General features: G+C 45.5%; 1 protein-coding gene across 2 annotated transcripts in view; it reads right to left on the bottom strand.

Annotated features, from left to right (window-relative positions):
• Positions 1–2,696: 2,696 nt before the first annotated feature.
• Positions 2,697–20,232, bottom strand: part of Egln1 (egl-9 family hypoxia inducible factor 1) — a 33,903-nt gene continuing 16,367 nt past the window's right edge. The window contains exons 2-5 of one of the 2 annotated variants that reach the window (XM_051201680.1): positions 7,412–7,531; positions 5,803–5,939; positions 4,120–4,187; positions 2,697–3,248 (exon numbers count right to left, since the gene is read on the bottom strand). In XM_051201680.1, the coding sequence (XP_051057637.1) occupies positions 3,190–3,248; positions 4,120–4,187; positions 5,803–5,939; positions 7,412–7,531 (384 nt within the window). In that variant the 3' untranslated portion in view covers positions 2,697–3,189. The remainder of the gene's footprint in view (positions 3,249–4,119; positions 4,188–5,802; positions 5,940–7,411; positions 7,532–20,232) is intronic. The other variant, XM_051201682.1, reaches the window with a different exon arrangement.

Below are 20,232 nucleotides of genomic sequence, written 5' to 3'. Positions count from 1 at the left end.
ATCTAAGGTTTCCACTGGGTTGAACTGTGGGCCTGAGAGCATCTATTTAGCCCATATCTTGGGTACCAGGAGTTGGGGACATGGAGTATGGGAAACAGGAAGCCGGACACTGAATAGAGGAGTCCAAGGTGCCGGTGGGCAGAGAGAGCCACCAGCCCAGGCAGGCTCAGGTTTCTAGCTACAGGACTCAAGGAAAGCAGGACACTGAGGATTAAAAGCTACTCCAGGCAAGAATGGTGTCTTAACCGAGCCCAGCGCTAGAAGCTGAGCAGGACTGCTGTTTGAGGCCAGCCTGACCCTGTCTCAAAACCAAACAAAAGGCTTGGAAGGTTCCATCAGAACTGAAGAGCCTGTTGACTCTGTTTCATTACATTAGCACACTCAGTGTTGGTTTTTAGCTCACTCGTCCTCTGACCCACTCCACTGCCTATCACAGGACAGTTTTCCAAAAACTGTTTAGGTTTTTTTGCAGATTGGATCTTACTATGGAGCCCTGGCTAGCCAGGTAGGCCTCAGATTCACAATCTTCCTGCTCTGCATCTCAAGTGCTAGGATAAAGGCATGTGTCACTACACCTGGCCCCACACTAGATCCTTAGAGCTACAGTACACCCTATTACTCTCATCTAAGAACTTGTGTCTTTGCATGTGACCACACATCAAAGGATCATATATGTAAAGCTGCATACCAATGGCCCCGCAGGTACTTAAACAGACACCCCATCCAGCAGCACAGGGGTGCCAGTGACACATTCAACAGCTATGGTGTTTTAAGCAACTTGAATGCTTACTGATAGTAGAACTCTGACACTGAGAATGCAGGTGCAGCTCACCGACTCTAACCATGCAGCAGTGTCTCTGCACCTGGAGCATCTCTACTGGCTGTTCTGTTACTTGCAGGAGGTTATTGCTGCATGCTGTGGACTAGACCAACGATGCATGGCAATAGGTAACTGATCAATGGGCCCATGATGAAAACCAACACATGTTAATGGGCTATACACAGAAGAAAGCTGGAGGTGACAACAGTTAAGTTTTTCCAAGAACATTTATACATCTTTTTAATTAGAGTAGCTTTACAAGCAATGTGAGAAGCTTTCATAGGAAACACGGCGTCTGAACCACATGAGTCTCTTTATGTAAATCCTGAAGTGCTCTGCCTACCATGGATAAAGGTCTGTTCCACGGCTGCTTAATGTACTGAATAAACAGCATCATAAAGCTTTCTCTTTAAACAGGATTAACACAGAGGCCGAGGAGTTTTAAATTGAGCCCTGCTTTGTGCCACTGACATGAAATTGAGAGTTTAAGCAGGTATTAAGTGCATAACTATCTTGATTTCTTGATCTTTTCACAGTGACCTCCAGGAAAGTACATACACTTTCCAAAAGATATAGAATTTAAATGTTTTCTGGCAAGCACACCCCCTAGGCGGCAGAGTCAGAGACTTGGTACCCCAGGAAAGGTCCAATACAAAGTATACCAGGGACTCCTGCATTAAAAGGCTGATGCTTCAATCAAACAGATCTTCCACCACCAATGCCAAACAGTTTCTCCCAACTCTGAAACACGGTGCTTCAGGGCCAGGTGGCAAAACCTTGAGCTGGCCGGCTGGCAGAGGCACTTGCTGGAGAGGTTGTCAGCGGTTATTGGGGCTGAAGGAAAGGATGTGGGACAGAACTGGACTTCCTGCCATGAGCCCCTCACACAAGCACAGTGCTGAGTAACCTCCAATCCACATTCAGCTTTACTTGATTTTTTTTCATGTTTTACATGAACAATAGCAATCTCTTAATAAGAATTACTGAGCTTTCCACAGAAAAGGTTTCTAATTGGATACAAACTACACAGCTGCTAAGACTGATGCAAGGTGAAATACACAGAAATAGTTCTGCATACACACATTTTGGCAAAGATCAAGGTCAGAGATAGAACACCCAAGGGCTCAAGGAGTTACACCCATAATCTGTGCAAAGTCTGGCTTTCTAAGGGGACTGCAGAAGTGACAAGAGTCTGGCAGGCCTTGTGTGATTGTGCCACTGTCGCTCTTTTCTTGCCAAAAAAAGAAAAACCCATTAAAGCAAAGTGTCTGCTTTTACACTTCTTTTGATTCCTAAGCTAAACACATCTTTCATTATTGGTTGTGAAAATGACGCATAGCTGTCCAAGAAGCCGATGACCATGCTTGAGGCTACAACCACACACGTGTCCATGTGCTTGGGGCCACTGGGTGCTCTGCAACCAACAAGGCTCTGATCTGGGAGGATCTGGAAACACAGTCAAACTAAGGAGAAACCACAGGGAAAACTGGCAGTGAGACATGACTGATTCCAGGCCAGACCTGAAGCAGAAGAAAGCCCTTTGTCTTTGGGGACCAGAGTGGAGGAGGACCTCAAGTTTATTTAGTGCCAGTCACATAGCTGTAAAAAAAAAAAAAAAAATTAACTTTAAGACAAACCCTTTTCCTGTGGTTTTTTTCCCTCTCATAACTCTCTAAGTTACTTGGTAGTCAGTGGTGACCATCTACTGTTAGGTTTCACTATCACCAAGGTCAAAGCGTGACAGCAGAGACCTTACAAGTTCAAATTACTATGAGACAGGCCAAGGAAAACCTTCTGAACTTCAGCTGGAACTCAACGCCCTTTCTTTACTTTCAGTCAAAAGAAAACGAATCATCAGTCACTGGCGACAATCATCGCAGGAGGTCTTTAGGGCAAAATTTAATAGCATGAAGAGGTTTACAAAAATAGATTGATGTTATTTTGAGGAATAATACTGTAATTTTTTTCTTAATTCAGTTTTGATAAATTGTACCTAATACAAAAATTCCCCAAATTCAAACTTGATATAAAAAAGAGAGATGAAATGAACTCAGTTAGATGATAGATCTGGCAAAATAGAAAAATGAAGAAAATCCTATATAGGGCCCTTATTTCCTGTCCAGATGGAAAAGCCACGCTCCTCAGACAGTGCCTCCTCTTCAGTCAGCAGCCAAGTGCAGTCACAGATCTGGAGCTGACCCCACAGCACAGTCACAGCAGATGGAGCCCTCTGTTGGACAACACCTGGCAAAGTCGCCTGGCTCCTAGCTGAATACCAGCAAGGAGTCTCTATTCATCCCATCCATGAGTCCACAGAAGGCAATCGAGCGGCTGTAGGTGATGTGGGTACTGCTGGACCTAAGGCCCTGCTAGACATCTTTGCTGACTGAATTAGGCTTATTGAGTTCAACCCTCACACCTTTTTCACCTGCAAGAAAAAGAGAAGCATTAGCTCATTAAGCACCAGAGCTTGTGTGACTGTACCCCAAACATCTGAAGTGAGACCTCATTTCTCCAGTGTCCCATGAGGCCCATCCCACTAGCTGCTCCCACTGCCACTGTAGCAAGTGCACTGCTCTGCAAATCTTAAAGGGCAAGCAGAGCCACCAACAGAACCATCACCACTGTCTTTTAGTTTAAAGCCACCTGACTATAAAGCAGTGGAAACCATGGAATGTACACAAACCATAGCTCTGAAAATACAGAGACAGGGCACTGCCATCCTATGTTTACAAAAAGCTAGGCCGAGTCTAGTTCCTTAAAACTCAGTGGGCAGGTCCTGTGACGACTACTGGGCAGATGCTAAAGCAAAGGCAGGCAAAATGGGTCCATCACTATGTGGCACAGGCCACTTTCCCAGGACATGCAGGTGCAGGACAAGCGCATGTAAAGCTGGCACCTGGGAATCCTCACATCTTTCTTCCCGGCTGGGAGAGCATTTAGTTTGCCTTTTCTGCGCTGACTTCCTTGTGGCCACACATTCTTTAGAGGGAGTGTTTAGAAAAGCAGGAATATTCACTTATCTAAGGGAGAAGGTGAAGGGACTAACTAGGCAACCTGAAGTGCACTGAGTTGCAGAGCTTGAGGCTCTAAAGGGCCATCACAGATAGCTGTTTGTATTACTAACCCATACTTGCCTCAAACCTTTGCTAAGCTTTGAACAATCTCAGCAGATAAGAATAAAGACTAATTAGAGAAATCCTTTTAAAGTAAGGAAATTAAGAAATCTCGCAAAACATTCTTTTGGAAAACACCATCCCCAACAGTTCCAGCCAAGCCTGGCCCCCAGCTGTGTTTACCTGTTAGATATTTTACTTTAGCTCTTGCTCGCTCATCTGCATCAAAATACCAAACAGTTATTGCGTACCTAGAAGGAAATTTAAGATAGGGTCAGAATGGTCCCAAAGCATCCTCAGACTGATGTATGTAGCAGGCAAGCATGCCTTATCCATCCTGCAGATGAGCTGAAGCATCCAAGGGAGGCTCACAGCCTCTCTCCACATTCACCCAGCCTGCATGGTCACAAACTGGTAAAAGAGGGGAAAGAACCCAGAGGAGGGACAGTGACTGGGACAACGACACCCAGGCCAGCAGCCTAAAATCTCTGTCACTGAGGAAGAGTTAAGCCACACTCAGAAACTTCTAGGATTTCTACCTAGAAAGTCACATTTGACACTGGGTTTGGCTGAACCTATTCCTGAAAAACCTCACCCAATTGGGCTATTTTACAGCATAAATAAATGTGGTATGACAGGTCTGTTCACTGATAAACACATGTGGCAGCCCCCGCTGATATAAACAGTGGAGCAAGGGGACAGACACTGTGGATGTGAGTACATGCTTCAGGCCACTGGTCCCTCACTGACATTAGGTAAGAACATGTGGATCCAGGACGAAATGCATGGGAAAAACAACAACCCAAATAAGCAGCTGCCTAATCGTGTCACCCTGCCTGAAGAGTCGAAAGTAGGGCAGAGCCAGCAGTACCAGTGCAGAGCATGTACTCTTCCACTGGCCAGCAGCCTACTTGCTCTGCCCAGGCTCCACTTCTGTTTCTACCATGGCCTCTTCCAGAGAGCAGAAATACATGGGTAGTTTTGAATCTCTCTTGCCCATATCCCAGGCTGTCAATTAACTGTCCATTAGAATTCTGATGTCTGATCAACTCCTCCCAGGGCTCCCAGTCTTCAACAGAAAACTCTGCTTTCTTTTACACGTGGCTTCCAGAGATGCCTTCTTCACACCCATCTCTGTCTCCAGATTTCAGTTTGCCCTCTGCCTGGGCTATACAGACCAGGGTGAGCTTTGGCCTCTGTTCTCTGTCCCAGGGGCCCTTCTGCTGCCTGGACCTCTGGCCTCTATGTGTGCTGTCTGGTTCCCAGGCTTCCTATCAGGGTACCTGTGACTTCAGACTTGGCCATACAGCTGCCACCCACTGTGAATCAGTAATGGAAGCACGCGTGGCTCAGAAGCAGAAAAGAGAAAGGACACCACGGGATGGCAGGCATGCACCATACATGGCAGCACATATAGGGTTCTCACAGCTAAAGAGCGCTCTTCCCAGCCCCCACTACACACGGCAACTTCCATGTCTGTCTCCTCAGATCCCTTTTCTTCTCACTTCTGCTCTGAGAATTGTTTTTCAATTTTTCAAAAAGCCTCCCTTTTCCTTTTCTGAAAGTGTTCTGAAAACACCCACGCAATCCAGAATTGGGCAGTGTTTAGCAGGTGCACCATGCCACAGGCGGAGGAGGTGGTCCAGTCCTATTCCACCTCAAGCAAAGAGCAACCAAGAGAAAGAAGAGTGACATTCTCAGGACCAAGTGTGATTAAGTACCAAGTGACAAGTATTATCATTCAAATTAAGAAGAGCATGAAACCTGGAGAGCTGACAGGTGCTCCACAGAAACTTTCAGGTTCACCCTTTGACTCACCCCTGCCCTGCCACATGGTCAACCAACTTTCCATGAACAGAACACTACCTTGTAGCATATGCTGGTTGTACTTCGTGAGGGTTGCGTCGGTCAGACCAGAAAAACAGCAGTCTATCAAATTTGGGTTCAATGTCAGCAAACTGGGCTTTGCCTTCTGGGAAAATTCGAAGTATACCTCCACTTACCTGGGAAAAGAGAGTATATCAGTATGAGCCACCAAGAATGGGACCAGGTTATGTTGGTGGGTAGGTCAGGGGAGTTGAGTGACTCAAAATCAATACAATTATGTTAACTAACAGGTATAATGGTGAGCTGAGACTCCAATACAACACTAATGCATGGAAAAATTCCTTTTTGCTGTAAGCACTTGAAACAGTCAAATATACAAAATCTCAAAACCTGCTTGCAAGTTTTGAAAACCAGTGAGCATTTCTATTCATGTTGATGTTGGCACTAAGAAACTTTGCCCAGTGGCTTCTCCAGAAAAATGGTTGGTTCATCCCATCAGATAAACAACCATCATGCTTTAACTTTCAACAGACACTTAACAAGCAGGTGAACTTCTGGCCTTGAATTCAGTTTTTAATCTACATTTATGTGTACTGTGGAAGTTGGAGGACAACTTTGGGGAGTTGATGAGTTCCATGGATCAATTTTAGATCCTCAGGTTCGGTGGCAGGTACCCTGGCCTACTGAGTCATCTCCACTCCTAACTCATTCTGTACCCAGCTATCCCCATGTAGCCTAGGTTTAAATTCTAATCATAGCTGCTAGAGCTCAGCTCTACCCATACAACTCATTTAGCCAAACCACAGCTCTCTGGACTGTCAAGCGCACTGGTAGCCACTAGGACTATACATGAAGAGTTAGGGACATGCATATAGACCTGGTCCTTGTGTTTTAGACTATGAGGGAAAACCTAGACTTAAATCACCAATCTGGAGAGATTTTGTTACTTGTTTTTTTCAGACAAGGTCTCAACCCAGACTGGCCCCCCACTTGCATCTCAGCCTCTGATCTACCCACTTCTTTCAATTTTCCAAATGCTCCTGAGCAGGTGGACACAAAGTTGAAGGGCATGTGAATGCCTTGCCCTGAACCTAACCTAGAACTCAGTTAGACGGTGAACTAGGTGCTCAACCCTGGTGATGTCAGCTACTAGGAATATGGCCTGCTTCCTTGCTTTTGTGTGTCAGTGAATGCCAAGATATCCTGCAAACACTCAGAGACCTGTCAGACTGGGATGACAAAAGCAATCTTTCTCTCTACCCTGCTGCTCAAGGTGAATTAACTGGTTGACATTCACCTCCCCCTGGAAACCTTCCCTGAACCAGGCAGCCTTCCTATTGGTATTGGGGATAGCCTTGAACTCCTGAATCTCCTGTCTCCACCTCCCAAGTACAGGGACTAGTGGTGTGCTACCCCAGGTTCACTTCCACCACAGTATCACCCATAGATACATACTGTTATTATACATGAGTGTCTGTTTTCAGACACAATATTATCTGTTTCATTTCACAAAAATCCGAGACTGACCCAGACTTGAGAGAGAACTGCACTCTGTTAACCCAGCCTCACCCATGAAAGTGCAGATATTACTGTAAGGAAAAAAAAAATACTTGAGGAAAAACCACTGCTGCTGAATTCAGTTGCATACCTTGGCATCCCAATCTTTATTTAGATAATATATACATGTCACACATCTTCCATCTCCATTTGGGTTATCAACATGACGGACATAGCCTGTTCCGTTGCCTGGGTAACAAGCAACCATGGCCTGAAAAACAAGAAGGTAAATGGTCCGAGAGGGAACATGCTTATGAGACAGAACTCTGATTCACACCTAAGTGTGAGTGTAGTAAGATCCCATTTTGTGATAAGGAGAGGTAAGGCTATCCTATGCTGACATTTACAAAGAGCACAGCATAGGCCAGCAAGCAATTCAAGGTGTGGAGAACCCAGCTCAGTGGCAGCTTTGTAGCAATGGAATGAACCAGCACGGAGAATCGGGACCAAATGATGGAGACCCTGAGCTGTCAGAAGCCAGTGGCCCCTGTTTTAAATGACAGAAGTCAGAAGGGTTTCTGGAGTTCAGTGTCTTGACTGCTGTATTCTTTGGAAACCAAGAAGGTGAGTTTCTGACCTGCTCAGTGGAGCTCTGTTCTCCTAAGCTAGCCTTGGAACCAAAATCTGAGGAATGAACTACCCCAACCTGGTGCAACCTGACTTTGAATGATTGTGGTTGAACATAAATTAGATGGCCAGTTCCAAATATCCCTCTCTTATCATGTCAATGAATGAGAGAAACTCAATAGCAGGGGCTAACTCCTCTTGAGTGGGAAAGGAAACTATGTTTCGCTCACCTCATCAAGAAATGGCTCAGGAGACTGTTGGGGGTGAGACACCAAGGGGATAATGTCCACAAGAGGCACCAAGTACCCGTGTGTGCTGGGAGCGTGCATGTGATCAGCTAATGCTGGATGGAGTGAGTCAGCAAGAACCCCTACAGTCAGGAGGAAAGTGGCACTGTTGGGTCTCAGTTCATGCCACCCATGAACTCAAGTTGAGGGATCAAAGGAAGCTATGAGACATGAACAAAGTCATCTACCATTAGATTTAGGTATGTGACAAATGCTATTTTTTTTTTCTCCTTTGTATTACATTCTTTTGTCAACCTTTCAAAGGCACAAATGTTTGAAATTAAAGTGACTTGGACATCCGTTTTTTTTTGTTTGTTTGTTTGTTTTGTTTTGTTTTATAAAATTCATGCCATTTTCAGATCTTAATGATGGAAAAGCCCTAAAAGGTTTATAGCAAAATGGCAAGCAGCAATCCACTGTGTCAAAAATGAAGAAGTCCTTGAAAAAGGACAGGGATGAAACTGTTTGAAGCTGCTCAGTGCCACTATGATTTGCGCAACAGCTGCCTCCACCTTCCTGTCAGCTGATGGTAGTTCAGAGTACAGCACTGGAAGGAAGGCTATCCTCTCAAGGAGAGACAGCTTCCGGGTAAATCTCCAGGAATGACTACCTAATGTTTCCAAAAGTAATCGATCATTAAACTTAGATATGTGATAAATGCTAATTTTTAAAATTCACGTTTGGCAGGAGAAAAAAAAAATCACATTAAAATTCATGTTCAACTGGCCAACTGGCCAGTGGTTCATCTCTAACAGACTGGGAAGCATTTTGAGCCTTAATCCTTGAACACAAATGCCATTTCCCTAGACACCATGACGGCCTGTTTTCCATCACAGGCAGGACTGCTGGTGAGGATTCCCTTACATCTCTATCTGTCCCGACTCAGGATGGACTTCATAAACATTTGTTTTAGTGTTAGTGCCTAGTGATGACAGAATAGCCTAGGGAGAGGAGTTTCAGACTGCTCAGCAGATTCACAGCACAGTTTCCATGACAACTGTCAGAGAGCACCAGTTCAGCAGCAAGACCCTCCCACTTGTAGTCAGTTGAGAAAGTTGTAGCAAATCAAAGAGTGGGGTGGGAAATGACATAAAACCTCTCTCCTGCTGTGATCTCATTTCAAAAGGTAAATTGGGGGGAGAGGTGCTCAGAGGGTAAAACTATTTGCTGTGTGAGCCAGATGGCCTGAATTCAATCCCTTGGGACCATATAAAGGTGAAGAGAGGCAACTCTACAGTTTCCTCTGGCCTCCCCACTTGCACACCTCCCCACATGTACACAATATTTAAAGTCAGTTCGGACCTCAGCACTTATGTGGAAATTCCAGTAAGGAGAGGATAGTAAGTCCTCCTTGCTACCCACACTGGTTGCCCATCCATCTATTCATTTAGCAAATATATTTTCAGACTTACCACACACATATACATACATACAGACCCTGGAAGTAACATGATGATCAAAAGAGACAAAGTTCTGTGGGCTCATGCGCTCATTCATTCATCAAGGTTTTGTAGTTCAGGCTGGCCTGGCCTGCCTTGGCCTATCCAAGTTCTGGAGTCATAGGTGTGTAATGTATCCAGCTATTCTTGTTTGCATTTATTATGGACTCTAGTCAGTAGTGTCAGCCCATACATACATATATATGTAATGTAAGGTCAGTGTGATGGCTATTCTTGGTTATCAACTTGACTATATCTGGAATTAATTAAAACCCAAAAATGGCTAGGCACACCTGTGAGGGATCTGTGCTTAACTAAATTGTTCGGAATGGGAAGGTCCACTTCTAATTGGGATCTCTGAGGTGGGAAGACACATCTTTAATCCAGATCTTTTGAGGTGAGACGGCCCATCTCTGATCTGTGGTACTTCTGCTGGCAGCCTACATAAAGCACTTGGGAGAAGGAAGCTTGCTCTCTGCCTGCTTCCTCCCACCCTCGCTAGCAAGCCCATTTCTTCACTGGCATTAAAGCCTACTTCTTTGGTACTCTAGCAAATACTGAAGACCAGCTGAGACACCAGCTTCAGGGACTGAATAACTACTAGATTCTTGGACTTCCATCCATCCATAGGCAGCCATTGTTGAATTAGCTGAAACACAGCCTGTAAGTCATAGTCTAACAAATCCCCTTTCTATATAGATTCATTCTCCAAGTTCTGCTACTCCAAAGAACCCTGAGCAGTATAGTCAGATAATAAGAAGCTATTACCTTTTCCCAAGACAGAAAATCCTAGGACATGGCATGTCTGCTCCCAGGAGCTGACTGATGATTGGGGTTCGGAAGGAAGGGCCATCTGATGAAGCACAGCTGGGCTTGGGCATCACACATGAGTACAGCAGTCTGGGATACTCTGACAGAGCAGGTAAGGCTCAAAAGGCCAGGAAGGGATCAAGAAACACAGGGCTATAGATACTATACTGAAAACAGAAAGTCAGGTGTGTAGTGCACATCTGTAATTCCAGCACTCAGGAAATGAAGGCAAGAGGATCACTCAATTACAGGCCAGCCTGAGCTAGGGAGAGACCATTCTACCAACAAACCAACAAACAAAAACTAAGCCTCAGAAGCAAAAGGAGCTGATGGCAAGCACTCTTCACTAATGCTTTAAAATTAGACTTGTATAAGACAGCACCAACTGTGGAGAGTTGGCATCACTCAGCAATATTTACAGCTGCTCACCATCTGCCAATGCACTCTAAGTGTATCCAACACACCAGGTGAGGGATCCAAATCATCACTCTCATCTTCATCTTCCTGTCAAGGAAACCGAGGCCAGAAAAGCTAGTTCGTCTTCTCATGCCAGGTGGATCCAGAGAATCTGGGTTTGGAAACCAGTCCCTGAGCAAGGCTAGACTACAGCACTGAAGGGCTCAACAGGCTGGGCTGGCTAATGCAGTCTTTAAGGGAGAAATAAAGAAGACTGGATAACAGCAGCACAAGGTAGGGCTTCATGGGCAGACACCCAGCTCTGTTCACAGAAGAAGCTGGCTAAGGGATGGGAAGAGGAGAGGATTAATCACATAGAGGACAGCACAAAGTTTTATAGAGAGTTTCAATTTCAATCCATTTAATAATGCTAACTAGCTTTCCAATCTCTGTGCTATCTCCACCACCTGCATCATCACATTTGTCTTCCCTAGTACCCTGAGGCCCCAATGCTCTGGGGATGCAGATAAAGGGGATGGAAGAACACAGCCACCAGGCCTGCAGTTAGCTTGCCACCTCAATCATTTGCCCATGCCAGTCCTAGGACAAGCAGCAAACCCCAGTAACAACCACAGAAAGCTAAACTGAGTTCCAAACAAACCTGGCCAAAAAAAAAAAAAAAAAAAAAAAAAAAAAAAAAAGCCAGAAGGTGGAGTGGTGTGATGCCTATCTTGTGATCCCAACAATGTCCTATCCCCAACCTAACACAGCAGGCACCGACTCTGGGTGTCTCCACTCCCCAGGAGGAAAACGTCAGAGGAAGCAAGCTATGAGACTATGCTTTTCCTCCTTTCTGATCTGAAAACACACAAGACAGAGGACATTCTTACCAGGGTAAACACCATAAAGTTGTTACTTCTCACCCAGAGAATAAAAGGAAGGAAGCACTTGGCCATCTCTCTCTCTCTCTCTCTCTCTCTCTCTCAAGTCTAAGATGTTTATTTCTGGCAATGGACAGCTTTAATATGAAGCTGAACCAACTATGTTTCTTTGCTTACATCCCTTCTTTCTGAAGTGAACTATTTGGAAACAGATTATTTGATGCTAAGAACCAAAACTTGACAGGCTATGAAATGATTTTCACTCTAAATGAGAGGAAAAGGTCTGTGATCTGACAGTCTGCCCTGCCTTAAAACCTTGTCTCAAGCACACAGCAGGTACACTCCAGAAAGGTGATGAAGGCCTTCACCTGTCACTCCTTCAAAGTCCAGTACACTCCCACCTGGTCTTCATAGCCACCCATCCCCTCCCCACACCGTGCTGTACTGGCTTGACTGTGAGTGAACTTTTGTTCTTTACTAAATATTCTCCCTGTATAACCCAGGATAGCCTCAAACTCAAGATCCTGCTGTACCAGCCACCTCTGTGCTGGGATTCTAGGTGTGTGTGTACTTGGCCATGTACATACATACACATATACACATTCAAGCACACATTAAGCTATCTATGTCTGCACACTAGTTTTATCTAGCAGGCTGTGGTTTCACTTGGCACTGTCTGCTGCATATTTATAAGAATGTTCAAGTACATGCTGCAGGTGGCTGTACACAGCCCTTGATTGCAAGTAGGAAGAAATCAAGTTTCCTAAACCCTCACCTCACCAGTAACTCAGCACACAGGCAGCAAGCTTCCATGTCTCTTGAGCCCTCATTCCCACTACCTCTCGGGCCCTCATCCTCAGTCTTCAGAGCCACCTGTGTTTTTGGGCCACAGTTTTCCGTTAGCCCAGGTTTAACCTTCATATCCCAAAGACTGTTGAGACTCCAATAGCTGGTCTACCCAGATCATCTGAACAATAGCATGGGATAAAAGTCAGTCATCTGCAGACAGAGTGTCACACACTGATACTCAGTATCACATCTGGATATCCTGACAGCATAGGACATTCATTTTAGTTCTGTAGGTGACAAGATCCAGTGCTCACTTAGTGACTGATGGGGTATGATAAGAATTGGGGGCCAAAGCTGTAAGGACAGGGATGACTATTCTGAAGACTAATGACTAAGCTGTAAACAAACTAATAACAGAGGAAGAACCAATCACATGATTTAAAGACGCCTGAAAAACCACTCACACATGTGGTTACTAGATGGTGAAATACAACCTGCACAAACTAAATACAGGTTTCTTCTTCCCACACCCAGGATTTGCCTACCCAGAGGAACTGCGTATGTCCTATCTCACATTTATTTCAGTAAGTCACACCCACAAAAGAACTCACCAATTAAACTTTTCTACCAATCATTCTGCCTCACCTCAGCCTTCCAAGTGCTAGGATTACACGTATAAAGTCACTACCTTTCAAATGGCAAAAAAACCAACCACACAAAAGAACAGACAACAATGGGGATTTATCACAATCCAGGTATGCACCTGTCCTTATGCTAAGACCTTCACAGCATTCTTTCATTTAATCCTTACAGCCAACTATAAAGGGGAAGGGGGGGGGGGCATTTGGCAGTGTAAGCACCTTTTTTGTTTTGCTTTTGAGACAGGGTCCTAGGTAGAGCAGCCTCAAACTCACTGGTTAGCCATAAGTGACCTTGAATGCCTGCTCCTCCTGCCTCCACCTTCCTGGTGCTGAGATTACAGCCATGCATCAACAACTGCATCCCCAGTCCTACTCTCAAAAAGTTATCTTTAAAACAAAATAAACAAAAACCAAACCAAGCAAGAAAAACCTAGGACTTTGGTCGACAGCAGCTTCAAACAGCTGTCCAGCTGAGCAATATGAAGGAAGAGTTGACAGTTCTACAGATTCTACAGGATGAAGGCCAGGCCTGAGGGCTGCATCAGTTTCTGGGGACATATTAGAGGAAGAATGCTCACAAAGTATCTAACACACAAAGAAATCAGAAAGGGGGCTGAAGAGACACTTCAGTAGTTAAGTTGAGCCCTTGCTACTATTGCGGAGGGAGGACCCAGGTTTAGTTCCCAGCACTCACATGACAGCTTACGACCATCCTTAACTCCAGTTCCAGGGGACCTGACACTCTATTCTGGTCTCTTAGGACACTTTGCATATGTGGTGCACAGATATACATGCAGGCAAAACATTCACACACACACAATATAAAAATAAATCTCTCCTTTTTTCTTTAAATGAAGAATGGTGCATATATAGCACAGACAATGAGGAAGGGATGGAAAGACACAATCCTGGTAGGCTATACTCTCTGGGCCCTAAGACCAGGTCAGACAGACCACAGGAACATGACTAAGTGTGTACAATTGGTTAAATTGTGTGTGTCTTCCTAGAAGGGAATGTGAACTTAAGGAGTACTCAGCACAGAGGGATCTGCCAGTGTCTGTACCTGAGCTCTGACTGTGCTGCTGTTGACTGGCTGGGTCACTCTGGACCCAATTACTCTGTACTGAACTGCCCTTGCATACTGCCTGCAAAGCTAACCAACCAGCACGAGAGAAGTGCTACAAATTGTGCCTGGTGCATAGACAACAGTAACCACAGCTGCATGGAACAGCTCCAGGATGCTGGAGAAGATGTTCATTTCACCTGCCTCGAGGGGAGTGGACATGGGAGCTAGGCAGGCACTCACAAGCATCTTCACTATAGCATCAAAGAGGTCTTTCTAGGGGCCAGGCCCATTCAATCCTCATAGTGACTGATAAGATCTTGTTCTATGGAGGAGTGGTCAGAACAGCAAGACGATCTGAGGCCAGACAAGGAAGACACCTCAGATGATAAGCTCAGGCATGCTGGACCCTCTGCCCTGGTTCTGTGTGCTCCTTCATGTTCAGGCTAAGCATGTGCCTTGTATAATATCACATTTATTTTCTCAAATGAGAAGTGGAGGATTGCTGTCTCTAGCTGTGCACCACTGCCATGCAGAAAGAGAATTCAATGTGGCAGAGGCAGGTGCTGTCTGCCCTCACCTCACATTGTGGGGTACCTGCCTGCCTAGCCTAGCAGCACCCGGCTGCAGCACAACCCAGCACACTCTGGGGTGCCACAGGATAGAAAAATTTGCTCTGATAAGGAAATGCCTGAAACGAGACTATGAGATCCTACTTCACCAAAAGTATTATGGAAACACTGGATATGGTTTTGTAAGTATTATTAGAAAAGTTAAATCAAGAGACATTTCCACAATCCCTAGAGATAAACTAAAACTGAAACAATCTAGAATTTCACAGACCCAAAGACTATCTAGGAGTTGTCAGAAATAAAGACTTGCAAGGCTATAAGGCCCTTTATCGTGTTAAAGACCATTTAGAGGGTTAAAATATAAAGCACAAACACTTTAAAAGCTGGGCGGCATGGTAGTTTAATATGCCTATAAATTCAGCACTCAGCACTCTGAGACCAGCCTGGGCTACACAGTAAGTTCCCGGTTAGCCTGGACTACAGAGTGAAACCCAGTCTCAAAATACAAAAATAGGGGAATTTGTTTTTTTGTTTTTCAAGACAGGGTTTCTTTGTGTAACCTTGGCTGTCCTGAAACTAGCTCTATAGACCATCAACTCACAGAGATCCTCTTGCCTCTGCCTTCTAAGTGCCAAGATTAGAGGCATGCACCACTGTCCAGCAATGGACAATTTTTTTTTTAAAAAGAAGAAAACTTAAATTCAATTAAAGCATAAGTACTTTCCACTATGACAGTGTCTTTAAGGCAAATGTTATTTACACTACTCTCAAACTTCTGAATGATACTAGGTATATGGGCTAGAGGTCACCACAACATGGGGGACTGTATTAAAGGACTGAAGCATTAGCAGAGGAGCTCAGAGCTGAAGACTGAAGGCCTCGGGCTCACCCTGAGATTTTTAACTTTTAAAAGTTCAATGTGTTATTAGCACTTGTATATGTATTATGTATGATGGGGGAAGGGTGTTGTGAATGCCTGTAGAGGTCAGAGGGCAATTTTGTGGTATAGGGTCTCTCCTTTTACCTTCAGTGGAGTTGGATAAGCACAGGTCACTAAGCATATATGCCAAGCACCTTTACCTACTGAGCCATCTTTCTGGCTTCAGACTAAGGATTCCTGTCAAAGCCACCGGAAGAAACATGGCTGTCCCTCACCTAGCTTCAGGGTATCACACCAAGACCACTGAGCTACCCTGATACAAGGACAGAACCAGAGAAGCCAAGTTCTTAATTGCTCAAAGCTCCATGCCAATATAACCAGGTTATTGGTCAGCTTCCTTAAGGATTGCAGAAGCCAATTTGAGAGCCTGAGTGCTGTGCTCTGGCCACCTCCATGTAAGAACACCTCACAACCTGGTATCAGTCAGCACCCAGGGGCAGGTGACTCAGAACACAGCAACCCAGCTTAAAGGACACCTGGCTCTTGTTCCTAATCCTGGTTCTGCCAATTACCAGCTACGTGACTGTGGGCATTCGTGAGGCATTTCCTCATCTGTAACCTGACTTGACATGGCCCCAGAGGCAGTCTGGGGGATGTGCCAATGTGCACTGGCTGCTCAGCCTCTGCCTGACCACGACACATGGAGAAGTGGCTGCTGAATTGAGCAATCATCAAGCCTGGCCTCTAAGGTGCCAAACCCTCACTTCCAGTGGTGTCAAAGCCATATTCACCAACAAATTCTGTTCTCCAACTTCAAACCCAGCATCTCCCAATCTCATCTCACCCCATGCCTCCTCCTAGGCTACCCTCTCCACCCAGAAAGCACTGGAGTCACCTGATAATCCCAAAGTCCTGCTCCGTACTACAGCCTCGGAGGAAAGAATTCTCTGCACAGGGATGGGAACCAGGAAACATCTGCTCCCATCCACAGCTGTAGCCTCTTTCCACTGGCTTCAGGGAAGCCCATCCTCACCCCTTTCCTCCATCTCACACTCCTTGTGCCTTCCTTTCTCTCTATATGCATGACAGATGATTGCTAGCTGGCTTTTCCTCAATGTCACCCAGCATACACTACACGCAGGCTGCTTGGCACTACCAAAAGAGGCTCTGACTGCATGCATTGAAACAACTCTTATGTGGTTGACCCTGACCCTTCCTTCAGACCTTCTTGGCCACTCTTACACTCTTGGTCAGTCTGGTTGACATTCCTCAGGATGGTCCCTTCAAACCTCTATCACTCTCCCTGTCACCATTCCAGCCCACAACAGAGCAACAACACAGCATGAAGTTATTCTTTCCACAGAAGGCAGTGCCTCCAGGGCCGCTGAGATTTTAACTGCAAACACATTACCCAAGACCCTTGTTTAAAACGTGTCTTCTAATAAAGGTTTGACTGTGGCCTGTGGTTTTGCATTTCCTCCAATAAAGAAGGCCTGCAGCTGGTGGCAGGCAGCACTCTGAGAAGCAGGGCCTCATTCTCACCCCATTTCACCTCAGAGTCCTGCTACTGGAAGCTCGTGCCATGACCTCCTTCATGTAACCTTCAGCATCTGCCTCTGTATCAGTGATGTCCTTCCTGAACTGACAGCAGACTCCTCTATTTTAAAATAAATCTCCCAGCTACAATCTTTGCAGCTCTACATGGGCTCTGCTGGCAGGTTTCTATGAAGGCAAATCTATCCTACAGTCCCCAAATTTACCTGGCTAAAACCTAGAACTCCCAGGCCAAAATAAATACCTAGCAGTAATCTTTCCTAGTAAGCACTGAATGACTCTTAAGCCTTAACAACTCATGCTTATTGGATGCTTCAGACCTTGGCATCAGACTGGACACTGACAGCCTGGCTTCCTGTTCCACAAGGACTACATCAGGCGGTGCTTGCTTTCCATCAGAGGAAACCCTGGAAGCCCAGCTTCAGAAACACATGAGCCAGAGGATTATAGCTACTTGTCCAACATAATGATGATGTCTGCTTGGAATGCAAAGATATGCCTAGGAGTTTGCTCTGGGATGTCTGAATGCAGTGTTTAGGAAACAGTGGGTTGAAGGAGTCCTGAGCCTGAGCACATGCATGCCTAGGAGGCTGCTGGAAATGCAGATGTCCAAAGATGGCTGTAGGAGCCTTGTGTAGCTGAGAATGTACAGAGGAAGCAGGAACAGAGACAAGAGCCCAAATGAGTCAGCACTGAGGTACTGTGACTGGGAGGATGTCAGGACCGTGACTGACGACAACACAGGACACACCAGACAGAGCAGGTTTTGCATGGGAGAAGACTGAGAAGTTCTCGTATGATGGGAAAACCTAAGATACCAGTAGGGAACATTTAATGGCAGTTTGGGTCTGCTCTGGTGGAACAAGAAGGAAACTACTAGATACGTGCAATTAAGAACTAACAGTGAGCTGGGTGGCAGGGGCACACATTTTAATCTCAGCACTTGGGAGGCAGAGACAGGCGGATCTCTGAGTTCAAGGCCACCCTGGTCTATGGAGAGAGTTCCAGGATAGCCAAGGCTACATAGAAACTCTATCTTGGATGGGGGGAGGGGGACACAACCAACAGTGGGTTGAGGATGAACTAGGCTCCGTGGTAGAGTGCTTGACAACTATATGCAAGATCCTGGGTTCAATGCTCACCACTGCACTAAGGAAATGGGGGGGGGGGGGAAGAAAGACACAGAGAAGAGATCAAAAGGCTCAGCGATGGCAAAAATAACACGCATCATACACTGGATGCCAAACCTTGCCTGCAGCTAGCTGGTTATGTGATGTCAGCCTTAGGTTCCCATTTGATTGGCATGTTAGTTACTTTTCTTGTTGCAGTGACAAAATGCCAGAGAGAACCAACTTAAATAAAGGTGCCAGGAGCTTGGAAGAGCTGGTTACATTGTGTCCACGGTGAGGAAGCAGAGGGAGATGAAGGTGGGTGCTCAGCCCACCTTTTTCTGTTGTATTCTCAGTCCAAGACCTCAGTCCATGGGGACGGTACCACCCACATTCAGTATTCATCTTCTTGCCCCAATTAACCCAAACTAGAATTCCTTCATAGTTATTTCCGAAAGTTTGTCTCTCATGTGAGTCTAGACCCTAACAAGTTGATAATCAGTGTTAACCATTACCATCGATTAGGGACTTGACTGCATCTGTGTTATGACTGCTTGAAGCCACCCTGAGTCAGAACCTGCCATCCCTGATCATCTTCATAGTTTTGTAATAAAAGAAACCTCTCTGGCTTTGCAGACTGGAAACTGAATCTGAAGCAAACCCAAGGTCATAGAGCAGGTAAGTGTCTATAACTCAAACCCAAGTCTTCTTTTCCCAGAAATCCCAGGTCTCTGGTTATTCTATAGCTGATTTATATCTTTATTACTCCTTATTTTATTTCTCTGGCAAAGCATTTTTAATTTATTTAATGTGTTTGGGTGTTCTGCCACATGTGTGTCTGTGTATCACTTGTGTGCCTGGTACCCGTGGAGGCTAGAAGAGGGTATCAGATCACCTGAACTAGACTTGCAGGCAGTTGTGAGCCATCACGTGGTTGCTGGAACTCAAACCTGGGTCCTCTAAAAGAGCAGCCAGTGCTCTTGATCACTGAACCAGCTCTCCAGACCCCCCCCCCCAAGTCTTCTTGATGCATCATCTCACAACACATAAGACAGCAATGCTGACAGTGCACCAGTGTGTACTTGCAACTATTGAGAAGGGAACAAGCAGCCCAAGAACAGTCGAGAGATTACAGAAAGCAGTGTGCACAAACAGAAAAAAAGACAGGGCTGTCTGCTGGTAAAATGCTTTCCACACACTAGTTAGCTCATCTAGTGTCTTGATGATGGTGGCATAGGGAAAAACAAATAGTGGGGAACTTGAGGCAGGTGAGCCAACAACAGGCCAGGGTTCTGAATCCTGGCTGCCTGATGGCGAATTTCATATTCTGAGACTCCCAAATCTTCAGTCTGATACAAGACACAGATCCTCCTCCAGGGTCAAGAGCTGCAGGGTGGCTAGGGAGGAGGGAGGGCAGGGCAGGAAGATAGACCCACTCAGAACAACCTTGACTTTCAAAAGTCTGTTTCACAAGATTTGTCTCCTAACAGCACTTGAAGGCTCACTCCAGGAGGTCAAGGAACAGGGAAGGAAAGGCAGACAGTGTCCCATACTGCAGACACCTGGGCAAAGGGGAAGGACTGAAATGGGATCCGTGTGCTGAAGAACATGTAGCCAGTGGTTTGGAGGATCAAAAGTCTTTCTTTGCAAACTTATTGGTAAGGAAAGGTATTCTAAAGAGGTAATAAACATTCTGGGTACCTGAGGCACAAACCCAACGTCTGTATGATCCTTTCAATTGAAAAGATGATAAACTCCAAGTCTGTTTTGGTTTTAATTTGAGGGAAAGAGGGAGGGAAAGAGGGGGTGGAGAGAGGGAATGAGCAGCACGTGCGTAGTACGTGTGGAGGTGAAGGATCGACTTTTGGGAGTCAGTCCTTTCTCCGCGCCTCCAGAGGGCGACAAGCACTTTTACCTACTGAGT

This window comes from Phodopus roborovskii, unplaced genomic scaffold (genome assembly GCF_943737965.1).
Source record: "Phodopus roborovskii unplaced genomic scaffold, PHOROB, whole genome shotgun sequence".
Taxonomy (NCBI): Eukaryota; Metazoa; Chordata; class Mammalia; order Rodentia; family Cricetidae; genus Phodopus; species Phodopus roborovskii.
This window is presented reverse-complemented; position numbering and strand designations above follow the sequence as displayed.